This window comes from Chlorocebus sabaeus, chromosome 2, assembly GCF_047675955.1.
Source record: "Chlorocebus sabaeus isolate Y175 chromosome 2, mChlSab1.0.hap1, whole genome shotgun sequence".
Classification (NCBI taxonomy): domain Eukaryota; kingdom Metazoa; phylum Chordata; class Mammalia; order Primates; family Cercopithecidae; genus Chlorocebus; species Chlorocebus sabaeus.
The window spans coordinates 42,500,511-42,514,526 of NC_132905.1; the positions used below are offsets into that span (position 1 = coordinate 42,500,511).

General features: G+C 53.4%; 1 protein-coding gene across 1 annotated transcript in view; it reads left to right on the forward strand.

The window, feature by feature from the left end:
• Positions 1 to 12,629, forward strand: part of LOC103247036 (lysophosphatidylserine lipase ABHD12) — a 76,393-nt gene extending 63,764 nt beyond the window's left edge. The window contains exons 7-13 of the mRNA XM_073008229.1: positions 2,861 to 2,990; positions 3,935 to 3,972; positions 4,381 to 4,460; positions 5,510 to 5,592; positions 9,176 to 9,254; positions 10,462 to 10,589; positions 11,961 to 12,629. Coding sequence (XP_072864330.1) covers positions 2,861 to 2,990; positions 3,935 to 3,972; positions 4,381 to 4,460; positions 5,510 to 5,592; positions 9,176 to 9,254; positions 10,462 to 10,589; positions 11,961 to 12,000 — 578 coding nt within the window. The 3' untranslated portion in view covers positions 12,001 to 12,629. The remainder of the gene's footprint in view (positions 1 to 2,860; positions 2,991 to 3,934; positions 3,973 to 4,380; positions 4,461 to 5,509; positions 5,593 to 9,175; positions 9,255 to 10,461; positions 10,590 to 11,960) is intronic.
• The last annotated feature ends 1,387 nt before the right edge of the window (positions 12,630 to 14,016 follow it).

Genomic DNA, 14,016 nt, shown 5'->3' on the forward strand with positions numbered 1-14,016 from the left:
AGATTCTTCTGCACCTCAGCATTGCTGCTTTTTTGAATGAACCAGGGCTCGCCACTGAACATATCAAGAATCCACAGTTTGATATATACCAAGGACACTATGGCTTGATGAGCAACAGAAATAACTTGGTGTTAACAGTGAACGACTGGTTTGTTTTGGTTTTGGTTTTGGTTTTGCTTCACTCTGTCACCCAGCTGGAGTGCAGTGGTGTGATCTCCGCTTACTGCAACTTCTGCTTCCCGGGTTCAAGTGATCTTCCCAACTCAGCCTCCCTAGTAGCTGGGACCACAGGCACTCACCACTACACCTGGCTAATGTTGTTTTATTTTTTTTAAGAGAGGGTTTCGCCATGTTGCCCAGTCTGGTCTCGAACTACTGGGTTCAGTCAGTCTGCCCACCTTGGCCTCCCAAAGTGTTGGGATTACAGGTGTGAGTGAGCCACTGCACCTGGCTGAGAGACTGTTTTAAAGTGTATTCTGGCTGGGCATGGTGGCTCATGCCTGTAATCCCGGCACTTTGGGAGGCTGAGGCGGGCAGATTACTTGAAATCAGGAGCTTGAGATCAGCCTGGGCAACATGGCAAAACTCTACCTCTACTAAAAATACAAAAAAAGTAGCTGAGTGTGGTGGCAGGCGCCTGTAATCCCAGCTACTCGGGAGGCTGAGGTGGGAGGAAGGCTTGAGCCCAGGAGGCGGAGGTTGCAGTGAGCCAAGATCATGCCACTGCGCTCCAGCCTGGGTGACAGAGCGAGAGCCTGTCTCAAAAATTTCAAAAAGTGTATTCCACCATGTAGTCCTCAGCTGGAGAGATCAAAGAGTTGATGGCAGCGTGGCTGGCTGCCTTCACCTTCCAGGGGGACAGGCGGCGTGTCTATCCTCAGACCAAGAGGAGATATGAGGGGGACCAAGGAGAGAGGCTGTCACGCGGATGTGGGGGTTGTGTTAATTCTCTCTTGCTGCTGTAACATGTTAGCACAAACAGTGCTTTAAACCAGCACACATGTAGCGTCTTGCAGTTCTGGAGGTCAGAAATTCAGAATCTGCAGCCCTCAGGCTGGAATCAGGGCGGGAGCAAGGCTCTCAGGGAGAATGCCTGGCTGCCCTTTCCAGCCGCCTGTGTTCCTTGGCTCACACCTCTTCTGTGATTGAGTCCCAGGTCTTCTGGCTCTGACCCTGACTCCTCCCTTTTTGTCTGATGAGGACCCTTGTGGTTATTTTGGGCCCACCCAGCTTGTCCAGGATCACCCCCTTCTCAAGGCCAGCAGTTAAAAGCTTTCATTCCTTCCATACCCTTCATTCCCCAGCCATGTGACCCAACATGTTCATAAGTGCCAGGGTCGTGGACACTTGTGGGGGCCGCCATGCTGCCACCCACAGGGAAGAAAGTTCCATCAGGATGACAGTTGTGGGCTGGGAGAAACTCCAGAATGAGGAGTGGGAAGTGGTGTGCCCTCTCCTTCTCTCCGTGCTGACACGGGTTCTCTTCTGCTGCATGCTAGAGACCTTAGGAGAGGGAGAAGGGGTGACTTCTTCACATTCATCTCCCCACACTTCTGTCAGGAAATGAAATCCCATGCAGCACTTTCTGTTTCAGTTCTCGTGGAGTCTCCACGTTTCTAACTGGCACCAAGACTGCCAGCTCCGTCTCCGACTGTCCCTCTGTCTCTCTCACCACATCTGCCTCTTTGTCTACATCCCTCTGCCTCCTGTCCCCGTCTCTGTGCCTGTCTCTCTATCCCTGTTAGTCTTCTGCTTGTCTCTGTGCCTCTCTGTCCCTGTCTCTCAGTCTTCCTGTCTGTCTCTGTCTCCTGTCCCTATCTCTGTTCTTTTCTTTCTGTCTCATGTCCCCATACCCCTGCCTCCCAGCCTAGCCCTGGCCCTCTGCACGGCCTCCTCCCTCCTCTAGTGTCTGAGTTGGGAAACAGCAAGTCCTGCACTAACTGTGGGGTTTGCTTACACTGCACAACCTGCTCTTTCTGACCTTTGTGGTGCTTTCAGATCATCTGATGATGACTCACTGCTGGGCTGCTGGAAAGATAATTGCACTCCATCTTTGCTGGAGACTGGGGGGGAGATTGTAATTTTGGGGGCAGAGATGGTAGTGTTTTCCGTTATGCAAGCAAGATGCTAATTAGACCCTAAGGGAAAACAGCCCCTTTCCCCTTCCTGGGTCAGAGTTGCCTTGCACCCAGAAATGCCCTCCCTGTTCTGGGAGCCTCCGGACTCCACTCTCTATCCTGCCCCTGACCAAGCCTTCGGCGTTGAGGAGGTTGGTGTCCAGCCAGCGGCCCGGGGGCTGCTCATCAGACCACACCAGCTGCACTGATGCTCGTCGGGGCCAGAGCGGGACACGTGGATGCTGCTGGGGGAGCGGGGAGAAGTGTAGAGCTGAGGATGGTGGTGGCAAAGGCTTCCACTACCTCACTAACCTGTCTGTTAAGAGAGGGAGAAGGTGAGCTCATCCCCCTGCGCAAGAGGGTGAGGCAAGCCGCAGCCCTGGCCTGAGGATGCCGGTGCCAGCTCTGAGGCTCTGATCTGTTGACTCAGCTTGCTGTTAGTTGCCATTCAAATTTGCAGCTCACCAACTTAGTGACCCTGTGAGGGGACATCTGGTTTGTGCAGTCAGCAGGGGCAGGGCAGGGTTGCTGCTGGGCTGCCTTCCCCAGGGCTGGTGGGGATGTGGGGCTGTGCCCATTCTCTCCACTGCTTGTTCTGCCCAGTGGCCTGGGTGGGTCTGTGGACTCTGGAAGGGCGGGCTGAGCTGGCCCCTCCCTGTCCCCTCCTGACCCTGGGGAAGTATGTTTGTCCAGGTTTTGTGAACTGCCTTTGACCTCCCTATGCTGCCGTTTCTCCCTCCCAGGTTGGGGTGACTCGGTGGGAACGCCATCTGAGCGGGGCATGACCTATGATGCACTCCACGTTTTTGACTGGATCAAAGCAAGAAGTGGTGACAACCCTGTGTACATCTGGGGCCACTCTCTGGGCACTGGGTAAGGGACCCCAGCAGGAGGCAGCCTTTAGTGAGAGCCAGTATTCCTGGTGACTCATGCCTGGATCTAGAGAGCCCACCATCCCTGAAAACCTTGTGGCACCATTAGTCCCAACCAGCCTCGCTCCCGTCCCCATGGCAGAGGCAGGAGGGGAAGTTCCAAAGATACTCCAAAGGATTTGAGCTCCTCGTCCAGAAAGTGGTTCAGGACAGACATAGGCCGTGGAGGTCGAGGCGTCTCCGCAGGGAGACTTGGCCCTGAGGAAGAAGCGTCTTCAGAGCTGGGGGAGGGCACAGTGGGTGGTTTGCTTCTCACATAGGCCAGGACAGGAGGTACTTCCACACGCCCTTTGTGGGCAGCCTGAGTCATCTCTGCTGATGCAAGGTCCACAGTCTCTGCGGGAACTGTTGCTCTCGGCCCCAATCCCCAGACCTTCACTGCCATTCCCTTTCTGCTGCCTTTCCTTTCGGGGCAGCCCTTTCTCCCAGCGCCTGAATGGCCTCTTGCAGGCTGGGAAGCATCCAGGAGAGGAGTGGGTGGGGGGCACTGGCCATCCTTTTGGCCGTCTGCATGGTTCGCCAGGTGTGGTCCTGGGATGGCGAGAGGCCCTGGGTGTGGTGGGCTCCAGGAGAGGTGCAGGCAGATGCTGGCCACCCCCAGCCGACGGGCGGCCCTGCCAATGGGGGGGTATGGGCAGTGAGAGGCAGCAGGACACACCTTGGGGACAAGGAGACTGGCTGTGGGTACAACCCTCATTGCAGGGGTCAGCTGTGGTAGGGCAGTCAGGTCACCCCCAGTGCTAGAGGGATCTCCATTTCCCCCACTCTGTCCTCCAACTCCAGTAGCTTCACAGACCCCGTGGCTCCTCTGAGCACTTTCCAACATAAGGCCTATATCATGTCAGACAATTTTATCATAACTACACTGTTTTTCTTTTTTCCTAGTGTGGCGACAAATCTGGTGCGGCGTCTCTGTGAGCGAGGTGAGTGCCTTGTTGGGCCCCATCCGTGGCCGTGAGCATTCAGGGTGCTCTCCAGTCCCGGCCCTGCTGCAAGTGCTCAGCATCCTCATGGAGCAGCATGAGCTGGGCATTCTGGGGGGCCCGGGGCTGACCAGGCCGCCCTTCCCATGATACACCTGAGGAGCTGGGGAGCCTCACACAGGCCTGGCCCCAGAGAGGCCGCATCAGCAAGTCTGCTTGTTAGGAGTGACCAGAGCCATCTCCGGCCCGCCGCGGGCGCCCCTGGAGCTATCTGACGCCTGCCAAGGTGGATGCCTAGGGGGAGGCACTGTGGTCTCCCTGTGCTTTCTGGGGGCCCCTCAGAGCCCCACAGGCCACGTGTATGTCGCTGGCTTCCTGCCCACCTCTCAGTTTCGTTTGTTTATCTAGAGACGCCTCCAGATGCCCTTATATTGGAATCTCCATTCACTAATATCCGCGAAGAAGCTAAGAGCCATCCATTTTCAGTGGCAAGTACATATTTTATTAAAAATTGACTTCTCATTATTAAGATAATTATAGAAATAACTCATTATTAAGATAATTATAGAAATAACATAGGATAGGTTATATGCTAATGAATACAGATTTCATTAAAAATTAATACTAGTTTTGGCCACAGAACTGCCTGAGAAGTTTATAACCTGCAGCCAGGTGAAATGACAGGCCATAGTTGTGTCATGTGAGGGCAGCGAGACCCAGTGGAGGCCGGGTCCACATGGTATCATTGACTGCATTGTATTGACAGCCCTGCCTTCCCGCTCAGGAGTGGAGCTGGGGGTGCCCCCCTCTCTGTGTATGAGGACAGTGCTTGGGGGGCTGAACTCTGTGGACCAGGGAGTCTGGCCTCCCAGTTGTATCTTGGGGAAATGCCTGGGTGAACCCCAGTGGGAATTCTGGGTAAGCCAGACCCCACCCAACCTGTGCCCTCCCCAGCTGGGAATGGAACCTTGGACCTTTTTTTAAAACCTAGCCAGTTACTTTCCCCTCCTCCTCACTGGTTTGTGATCCCCGTGCTCCCCACTGGCCATGGATTCTTGGGCCTGTGTTAGCCCATCCTGGCCTCATGCTGTTCTGTTACCGACCAGAAGAGCTTTTTATCTTATCTTACTTTTTGGTGTTGCTTTTCTTAAATTGTGTGAGGAAACTGTCCATAGACCCCATTTTCTCAGGGGCGGTGGCCCTGGTGTCTGCGGGAAGACTGGTTTCTGGGCTGGATTCCGGCCTGGCTGGGAGGTGCGGGAACACCATTTGCAGGGCAGCCCCTGCCATGCCAGTCTGTGGGGCCTGGCAGGTGATTCTTCTGTCCCTAGCAGCAAAGCCAGGACACGGCCAGGGCAGAAGCTGCCAGGACACAGCTCTGGTGGCCCCTTGGCAATGTCACCCCTGCTCCCTTAGGTAGGGTAGTTATGGATTACTACCTTGTAGTAATTCCTGAACTTTAAACTGTCTGCACCCTTGACCTTTGCCTGGATATCTTAACCAACGCTTCTGAAAATGGTTTCCATCTTGTCTCCAGATATATCGATACTTCCCTGGGTTTGACTGGTTCTTCCTTGATCCTATTACAAGCAGTGGAATTAAATTTGCAAATGACGAAAAGTGAGTACTATGGGATAGGAACTAATTTTCCTATTTAGAAAAACTCTGAGAACCCCTGGATGAGCCTCTTTAGTCACAGTAATCAAATAGGATGGAATTCAGAGTATTTAGGGTCGTTCTCTAGCAAACAGGTTTAAAAAGGGAAAGCCTGCCAGGGACCGTGGTTCACACCTGTAATCCCAGCACTTTGGGAAGCTGAGGAAGGCAGATTGCTTGAGCCTAGGAGTTTGAGACCAGTCTGGGCAAAATAGTAGGACCCTGTCTCTACAAAAAATCCAAAAATTGGCCAGGTATGGTGGTGTCGTGTACCTGTGGTCCCAGCTACATGGGAGGCTGAGTTAGGAGGATCACCTGAGCCTGGGGAGGTCAAGGCTGCAGAGAACCGTGATTGCACCACTGTACTCCAGCCTGGCTGACAGAGAAAGAAATAAGAAATCTGAAAAGATCATAGAAGTAAAGCAATATTAAAATAATATATAGTTTTTGTCCATATGGTTTTTTCTGTTTTTTTTGTTTGTTTGAGACAGAGTCTCGCTCTGTTGCCCAGGCTGGAGTGCAGTGGCGCAATCCACTCACTGCAAGCTCCACCGCCTCCCAGGTTCACGCCATTCTCCTGCCTCAGCCTCCTGAGAAACTGGGACTACAGGCGCCCACCACCACGCCCGGCTAATTTTTTTTTTGTATTTTTAGTAGAGACAGGGTTTCACGGTGTTTGCCAGGACGGTCTCGATCTCCTGACTGGTGATCCGCCCATCTCGGCCTCCCAAAGTGCTGGGATTACAGGTGTGAGCCACCGCGCCCAGCCCCATATAGTTGTTTTATTTCAAAATGGTTTGTGACAGCCAAAACACGTATTAAAACAGTGATATTAACTGGTTTATCTTTCTTTCTTTCTTTTCTTTCCCTCTTTCTCTCCCTCTCCCTCTTTCCTTCCCTCCCTCCCTCCCTCCCTCCCTCCCTCCCTTCCCTTCCTTTCCTTCCTTTCCTTCCTTCCTTCTTCCTTTTCTTTCTTTTCTTTCTTGACAGAGTCTTGCTGTGTCACCCAGACTGTAGTGCAATGGCGTAATCTCGGCTCACTGCAATCTCTGCCTCCCAGATTCAAGTGATTCTCCCTCCCAAGTAGCTGGGATTACAGGCACCCACCATCATGCCCCACTAATTTTTTGTATTTTTGTAGAGACAGGGTTTCACCATGTTGGCCAGGCTGATCTCGAACTCCTGATCTCAGGTGATCTCCCCACCTTGGCCTCCCAAAGTGCTGGAATTACAGGCGTGAGCCACTGTGCCCGGCTGATACTAACTTATTCAGAAAATGACTTTGCCTCAGCCATTTGATTTGTGTTTGGTTATAGAAAAATATTACAAAGTTTATTGTTAAAAATCTATTAGGTAAACCAAAAGTTAACTATTCTAATTAAGGGTTCTTTTTTTAAACCTTTTTCAGATTGTACTGACATTGTCTTTGTGACATTTTTATATCATGGATTTTGATTTCTTTAAAAAAGAGGGAAAGTAGGCTGGGCGCGGTGGCTCACGCCTGTAATCCCAGCACTTTGGGAGGCTGAGGTGGGTGGATCACAAGGTCAGGAGATCGAGACCATCCTGGCTAACACAGTGAAACCCTGTCTCAACTAAAAATACAAAAATTAGCCGGGTGTGGTGTCTTGCGCCTGTAGTCCCAGCTAATCAGGAGACTGAGGCAGGAGAATCACTTGAACCCGGGAGGCGGAGGTTGCAGTAAGCCGAGATGGCACCACTGCACTTCAGCCTGGGCCACAGAGCGAGACTCTGTCTCAAAAAAAAAAAGAGGGAAAGTAAAACACCCTATAAATATTTAATTTAATTTGAAACAGAATTTGAAAAAAAAAAATGGAGTATTTTTTTCCCCTCAAGTATGTTTTGGTTCTAAAAATAAAAATAGAACAAATTAAAAGTTGAGCAAATATTCTAAGCAACAAACCATGCTTGTTTGTAAATATTACTGTTTTGGAACTTGAAAAAGAATTATCCGGGCTGGGCGCGGTGGCTCACGCCTGTAATCCCAGCACTTTGAGAGGCTGACACGGGTGGATCACCTGAGGTCAGGAGTTCGAGATCACCCTAACATGGTGAACCCCACCTCAACTGAAAATACAAAATTAGTTGGGCGTGGTGGCACATGCCTGTAATCCCAGCTACTTGGGAGGCTGAAGCAGGAGAATCACTCGAACCCGGGAGGCAGAGGTTGCTGTGAGCCAAGATCATGCCATAGCACTCCAGCCTGGGCAATAAGAGCAAAACTCCGTCTCAAAAAAAAAAACAAAAAACAAAAAACAAAAACAAAAACAAAAGAAAAAATTATCTGAATGAACTGGATTCCTTCTTTAAAAACAAGGTTTCGGCTGGGTGTGGTGGCTTACCACGATAATCCCAACATTTTGGGAGGCTGAGGCAGGCAGATCACGAGGTCAGGAGTTTGAGACCATCCCGGCCAATATGGTGAATCCCTGTCTCTACTAAAATACAAAACAATTAGCCGGGTGTGGTGGTGCACGCCTGTAGTCCCAGCTACTCGGGAGGCCAAAGCAGGAGGCTGAAGCAGGAGGCAGAGGTTGCAGTGAGATGAGATTGCACCACTGCACCCCATCCAGCCTGGCAAAAGAGCAAGACTTGTCTCAAAAAAATATAAACAAAGCAAGTTTGACCCTGGGTGAGACCCCCACCCTCAGCTCACTGGAAGTCAGGGGCACAGCTCTGAGGGCAGGAGGGGCTTTCCCGAGCTCAGGTGGGCCGTGGTCTGGGAAATGCCAAGTACTGCCGCTTCCTTCACAGCCTCTGGTCAGAGGGAGGCTCTGACCAGAGCCTCATCATTTTCGCACATCAGAAAAGCCTTACTGGGAAGCAAGGGTGTGTGCCTCCTGCCAGCAGCAGAGACAGGGAGGGGGCTCCCCACCAGGTCCTGCTCCAGGTGCTAGGAGTGCGCCAGCGCTGCCCTCACGGAGCCCACAGCCCTGTTGGGGATAAAGGAGACTTGGGTCAGGTGCCACCTCAGTGAGGGCCACACAGGACAGCCCAGGCTCCGCCGGTCCTGGCAGCCCATGCTTCTATTATGTGGTTTGCTGAAGGATTTGGATCTATCAAACCTACTGAAAATCCTAAATCACTTCTAAATGTTCAGAGTTGGAGTGACCATAAATGTCACTTACACAAAGATAAATTAGAGGACATTGACTTTTTTTACCAGCAGATTCCTAGTAACATTCATTTACACTAAGTTTCTTGGCCCACCTGAATTATTCAGCTTAAAAATATTGTTTTGTGACTTTTAAAGAATATATCTGGTGGAAAAACAATCATTTTCAATTTTCAGAAGACATTCCCGGGGCCAGTTATATAGCTGTGATTGACACCTGTCATCTAGCTGGAATAGATGTTCATAGAGACAATGAAGAGTTAACTTGCGGTTGTCTAGTAAAAAGAAATCCAGCAGAAATCGGACTGTTCCGTGAAACACACCCTGAACCCAGATCCCTGCCACGGACAGAGGGTCTGGGCAACTCTGTCCTTTCCCTGGTCTTGGCCTAGCCCCTTTTCCCTCCCACAGTGTGAAGCACATCTCCTGTCCCCTACTCATCCTGCACGCTGAGGACGACCCGGTGGTGCCCTTCCAGCTTGGCAGAAAGGTGGGTCCTGGCCTCTGCCTCTAGTGTAGCTGGCATCTTGCACACTCAGCCAGTGTGGGTGGGCCAGGCTGGGAGTCGGCAGGCGGGACGGCAGCCCCTGCATGCTGCATCATGGGCCGTGCACCAGCCACGTCAGGCTCAGGAGGCTACTTCATCCTCCCTGCGTCACCTCCAGGCTGCTTCGGAAGGACATGGGAGGTCTGGTGTCAAGGTTGGGCAGAGGCCCACTGATGCTGTCTCCAAGAGCTATGAAAAATAAGCAGATAGTTCCCAGTCCTCACACGGGGGTTCTCAGGGCAGGCTGCCTGTGTTATCAGAGCCCAGGCCAACCTGGCACTCGGCTGGAAGGGCTCATCAGTTATGGGCTGAAGGCAAAGAACCCCTTATGAGGATCTCCCAAGCCCATTGCAGGGGTCACAGTCAAAATTGATACAGAAACTTCTAGCCTGTTTCCTTGCCTTTGGAATTGCACTGATGTCAGAACCAGACCATGTTGTCTGTGGGGCCTCAGTGTTTGCTTTTGCTGAATTTGCTTTGACTGTCAGCAAGTTGGATTGGATTTGTGGCTCAGAGTAGGGTAAGAGAACGCAGCCTGGGTCTTGGTAATGGCAGGGCAGGGTAAACTAGTTGGGTGTGTGCAGGCCTCGTCCACGGATTCAGCCCAGGGCTGGGAGCACTTCCTGCTCTGACAGCCCCCATGCAGTGAGGCTCCATAAGGCACACAGATGACAGAGCCATACAGGGAAGGGGCAGGATGCAGAGCCGCCCAGCAGCGTATAGCTCAGGCCCACCCACCCTTGCCGACATGGGAGGGAGGAGGCTGAGATGGGCGCATCAAGCCCATCTTAGCTAAGCCTGAGGCACATACCCTTTGTCCTAGCTCCCGAAGACTGTGCCATCCCTGCCATCAGAGCCTCCCAGGCACCTGGTCTGGCCCATCCACCTAGCCACTCCCCAGAGGAAGGGCAGTCTGGAAGGTGTGAGGACAGTATCTTGAGTGGTGTGTGTGCCAAGGAGCCAAGCCTGGGGCCTGGCTCCTGCCAGCCCACCCCTGGGCCTCCTGGTTGTGACTGGCTGTGGCAACAAGCAGTGTATGTGGACTCTGGACTGGTTTCTATTGAAGGGGAGGCTGCCAAGCTGATGTTCCTCAGGCTGGGACTCCCATGCCAGGCCACTGCCTCAGTCTCTGACCCCTTTCTCTCCCCAGCTCTATAGCATCGCTGCACCAGCTCGAAGCTTCCGAGACTTCAAAGTTCAGTTTGTGCCCTTTCATTCAGACCTTGGCTACAGGCACAAATACATTTACAAGAGCCCTGAGCTGCCACGGATACTGAGGTGAGACATTCTCTTCCCACCCAAGGGCTTCGTCTGGCAGCAGTGGCTCACATCTAAGCATGCAGCCGGTGGCAGCTGCTGAAGCTGCTTGGGGGGGGGGCCTCAGTGGGGCCAAGAGTCACAGTGATTTGGGAGCCTTCCATTTCCTTGGCAGAGGGGTGTGAGGGAGTCCCTCTCTCCCTCTCCAGGACTGTTCCCATGATCATGCAGGGTAAGCCACCTCCCTGTTGTACAGGATGTACAGACTCACACAGATCCACACAGAGGGGCACACACGCTCACAGGTGGCCACACATTTGAGAGCACTCACAGACACCCCAGACGCTCGCAGACCTTGGATCTCTTCCACACACCTCTCAGATGTACGTGCTGCCCCTGGGCCAGCTCCTCAAAAGCCTGTTGGTCCCCAGCTGCTTCTTGAAGGGACGCTGTGCTCCTGACTGCCCTGCACTGGCAGGACATGGGCGCCAGCCCAGAGAGCCATGAGTACCTACCTGGGCCTGAGTGCAGAGCCCAAGCCTGAGGGTGAGGCCTTGGCAGTAGTGACAAGGGCAGCGTGTGGAACGGACCAACCCCCAGCCTTCTCTGTACTGCCCTGGGCCCTATGCAGGTTGCTGCCCAGACTCGCCTACCTGCCTGTCAGAGGACACAGGCTCCGCCCCACTGCCTGACTGGTGTGGCCTTGGGCAAGATGCTAACCCTCCCTGTGCATTGGACAAGGCTTCCGAGCCCAAGAGGGCATGTGGTACTTCGACCCTGAGCACTGGACCCATGGAGGGGCTGCTGCTAATGGTGATAGGGTTTTTTGTTGTGCCAGTTGGCTCCAAAAAGTAGGTCAAGGTGCCAGTTTCTCCCAGAAGGGGACTGAAATTGGTGGCCTGAATTGCCTCCCAGTGCTGTATATCCTATGGGTAATTCTACTGCAAACTTCTGCTTTTCTCCAGCTGCCTTTGGAAGTTCCAGAGGCAAAGCTGTGCCCTTTCAGCAGTTTGCCATTCCCGGGCACAGGGACCTGGGTTGCTGAGGGGACAGTGGGCTCAAAGAGTATGGGTTTGCTTTGCGGTTATAATTTTCCCCATTATAAAAGGAAGATTATAGAAAATTTAAACCAGAGAATAGCTCTGAAGTTGAGGGTCAAGAATCAGAGGCCTTGTATCCGTGCCTGTGTGTTGGGCTTTGGCACCGTGCTGCTTGTGCCCTGCCTAACTCACTGAATGCTGCTCTGGGATACAGCGAGTCCTCACAGGGCTCTTGGCTGCCTCCTCTCTGCACAGCCTCTGCTTCCTTAGATAGCAATGTGAGGACTGTGGAGAAAGATCTTTGCTCAAATCTGAGCTCAAATGATTGGCTCCTGATTGTCCTGTGGTCTAGGGAATTCCTGGGGAAGTCGGAGCCTGAGCACCAGCACTGAGCCTGGCTGGGGGAAGGAAGCATGAAGACCTCTGCCCTCCTCCCATTTTCCTCCAGTCAGCAGCCCGGCATCCTGGAGCCCCGGGGGGCCAGCACCTGCAATCCTCAGGAGCCCAACTTGCACCTGGAGAGGACTCAGATGCCAAGTGGGGAGGACCCTGCAGGCCTGCAGTGCCCGGAGGCCTGAGCGTGGCTGTGTATGGAAAGCGTGGGTGGCAGGCACGTGGCTCTCCTTGCCACTACGCAACCTGAGATCTTGTTGGGAGACTTACTGACAGCAGGCAACCATCACTGCCTGGTTGATGCTGCACTGAGCTGGGCAGGGGGGTCCGGGCAGGGGACTCTTAGGGCTCAGGACCATGCTGAGCTTTCCGGCACCACCCACAGAGAACGTGGGGTCCAGGTTCTTTCTGCCCCTTCCCAGCACATGCAGAATGACTCCAGTGGTTCCATCGTCCCCTCGCCCTGTGTACCTGCTTGCCTTCGTCGGCTGCCCTGCCTCCTCTGGGCTGGCCCACTCACCTACAGTGGAGGTGCCCAGGATCTGTATTTCCTCCCCTTTCACCCACCTGTACGCCTAACTTGGCCTTAGACTGAGCTTTATTTAAGAATAAAATTGTGGTGGTGGTCCTTTTGTCTCTCTGCAGCGCGAGAAGGGTCAATGTTGCCTCCTGCCCCACACACTCTCAAAGCCCCAGAGCCGCCCACAGCCCCAGCCAGGCTCAGAGCTCAGCCTCTAGCCGCTTTGGAGCCACTCCATGACTCAGCCTCAGGCTGTGAAATTTCCGTTCCCAGCAGCTCAGAAATTTGTCAGGAGTAGGAAGTTTTGTTCACCTGCCCACCCCTTTCTCCAAGTTGCAGGCCCAGCATCCGCAGCTGTGGGCTGGCAGGGAGCCCAGAGGTCCTTGCGGTTGCACTCCCTCTTCGCTGGGGTACCCTGAGCTACCTACAGTGGCTCTCAAATCCAGAGAACACTTTTCCTACACAGGGGAGCAGCTGAGTAGACATTCCTCCGGAGGTCAGTCATTGAAAACGCTGGCCCCCTTCCTGGCCAGGGTATGCCCCGGCTCCTGGTCTCTAATTAGGGTGTCATTTCTGTTCTGCCCACCCATGGCCCCGGAGACACTACATGCCCCTGGGTTGGGATCTCCCTGCACAGCCATCTGAGGACACAACCCACGTGGCGTCCCAGACTGTTTCTGCGAGGCTATAGGAACCCCTAGGGGAGCCAGGCAGCCCCTTCTTTAGGACGCAAGTGGACTCCAGCACAGAGCCCGAGGCTGCTCTCCTGGCCTTGGCCCCGCACTGTGGCTCCTGACCACGAAGCAGAGGCGACCTGCTCTACCTGGGCTGGCCTTCATCTTTTCCTCATTTTTTTGTCCATGTAAGCTACTTTGGATCCTTGGCTGGGGGACTGAGGCAAGATACAAACTAAAACTACAAGCTCCTAGTGGGTGTTGTTTTTTGAGACAGTCTCAGTCTGTTGCGCAAGCTGGAGTGCAGTGGCACAATCACAGCTCACAGCAACTTCCACCTCCTGGGCTCAAGCAGTTCTCCCACCTCAGCCTCCCAAGTAGGTGGGACTACAGGCACATGCCACCATGCCCAGCTAATTCTTGTATGTTTTGTAAAGATGGAGTTTTGCCACGTTGCCCAGGCTGGTCTCGAACTCCTGAGCAATCCTCCTGCCTTGGTCTGTCAAAGTGCTGGGATTACAGGCATGAGCCATTGCACTCAGCCAAGCTACCAGTGTTTTTTACAAAACTGACAGATGCAGATCAGAGCGAGATGGGTGCACTGTGTGGCAGCTGCTCCGCCATCACCTGTCAGCTCATTACATCCAAGTGCCCTCCCTACCCAGGGCTGCTGAGCTCCGTTGTCCAAGCAACGAATCCCTGGGAGAGAACCCCACAGACCTGGGGAGGCAGACTCCCAGGGCACCATCTTGGTGCCACCCACCCAGGTGCATGGTGGGTGTGGGGATGAGGACAACCTGGTAGCACCAAGCCCTGCACGA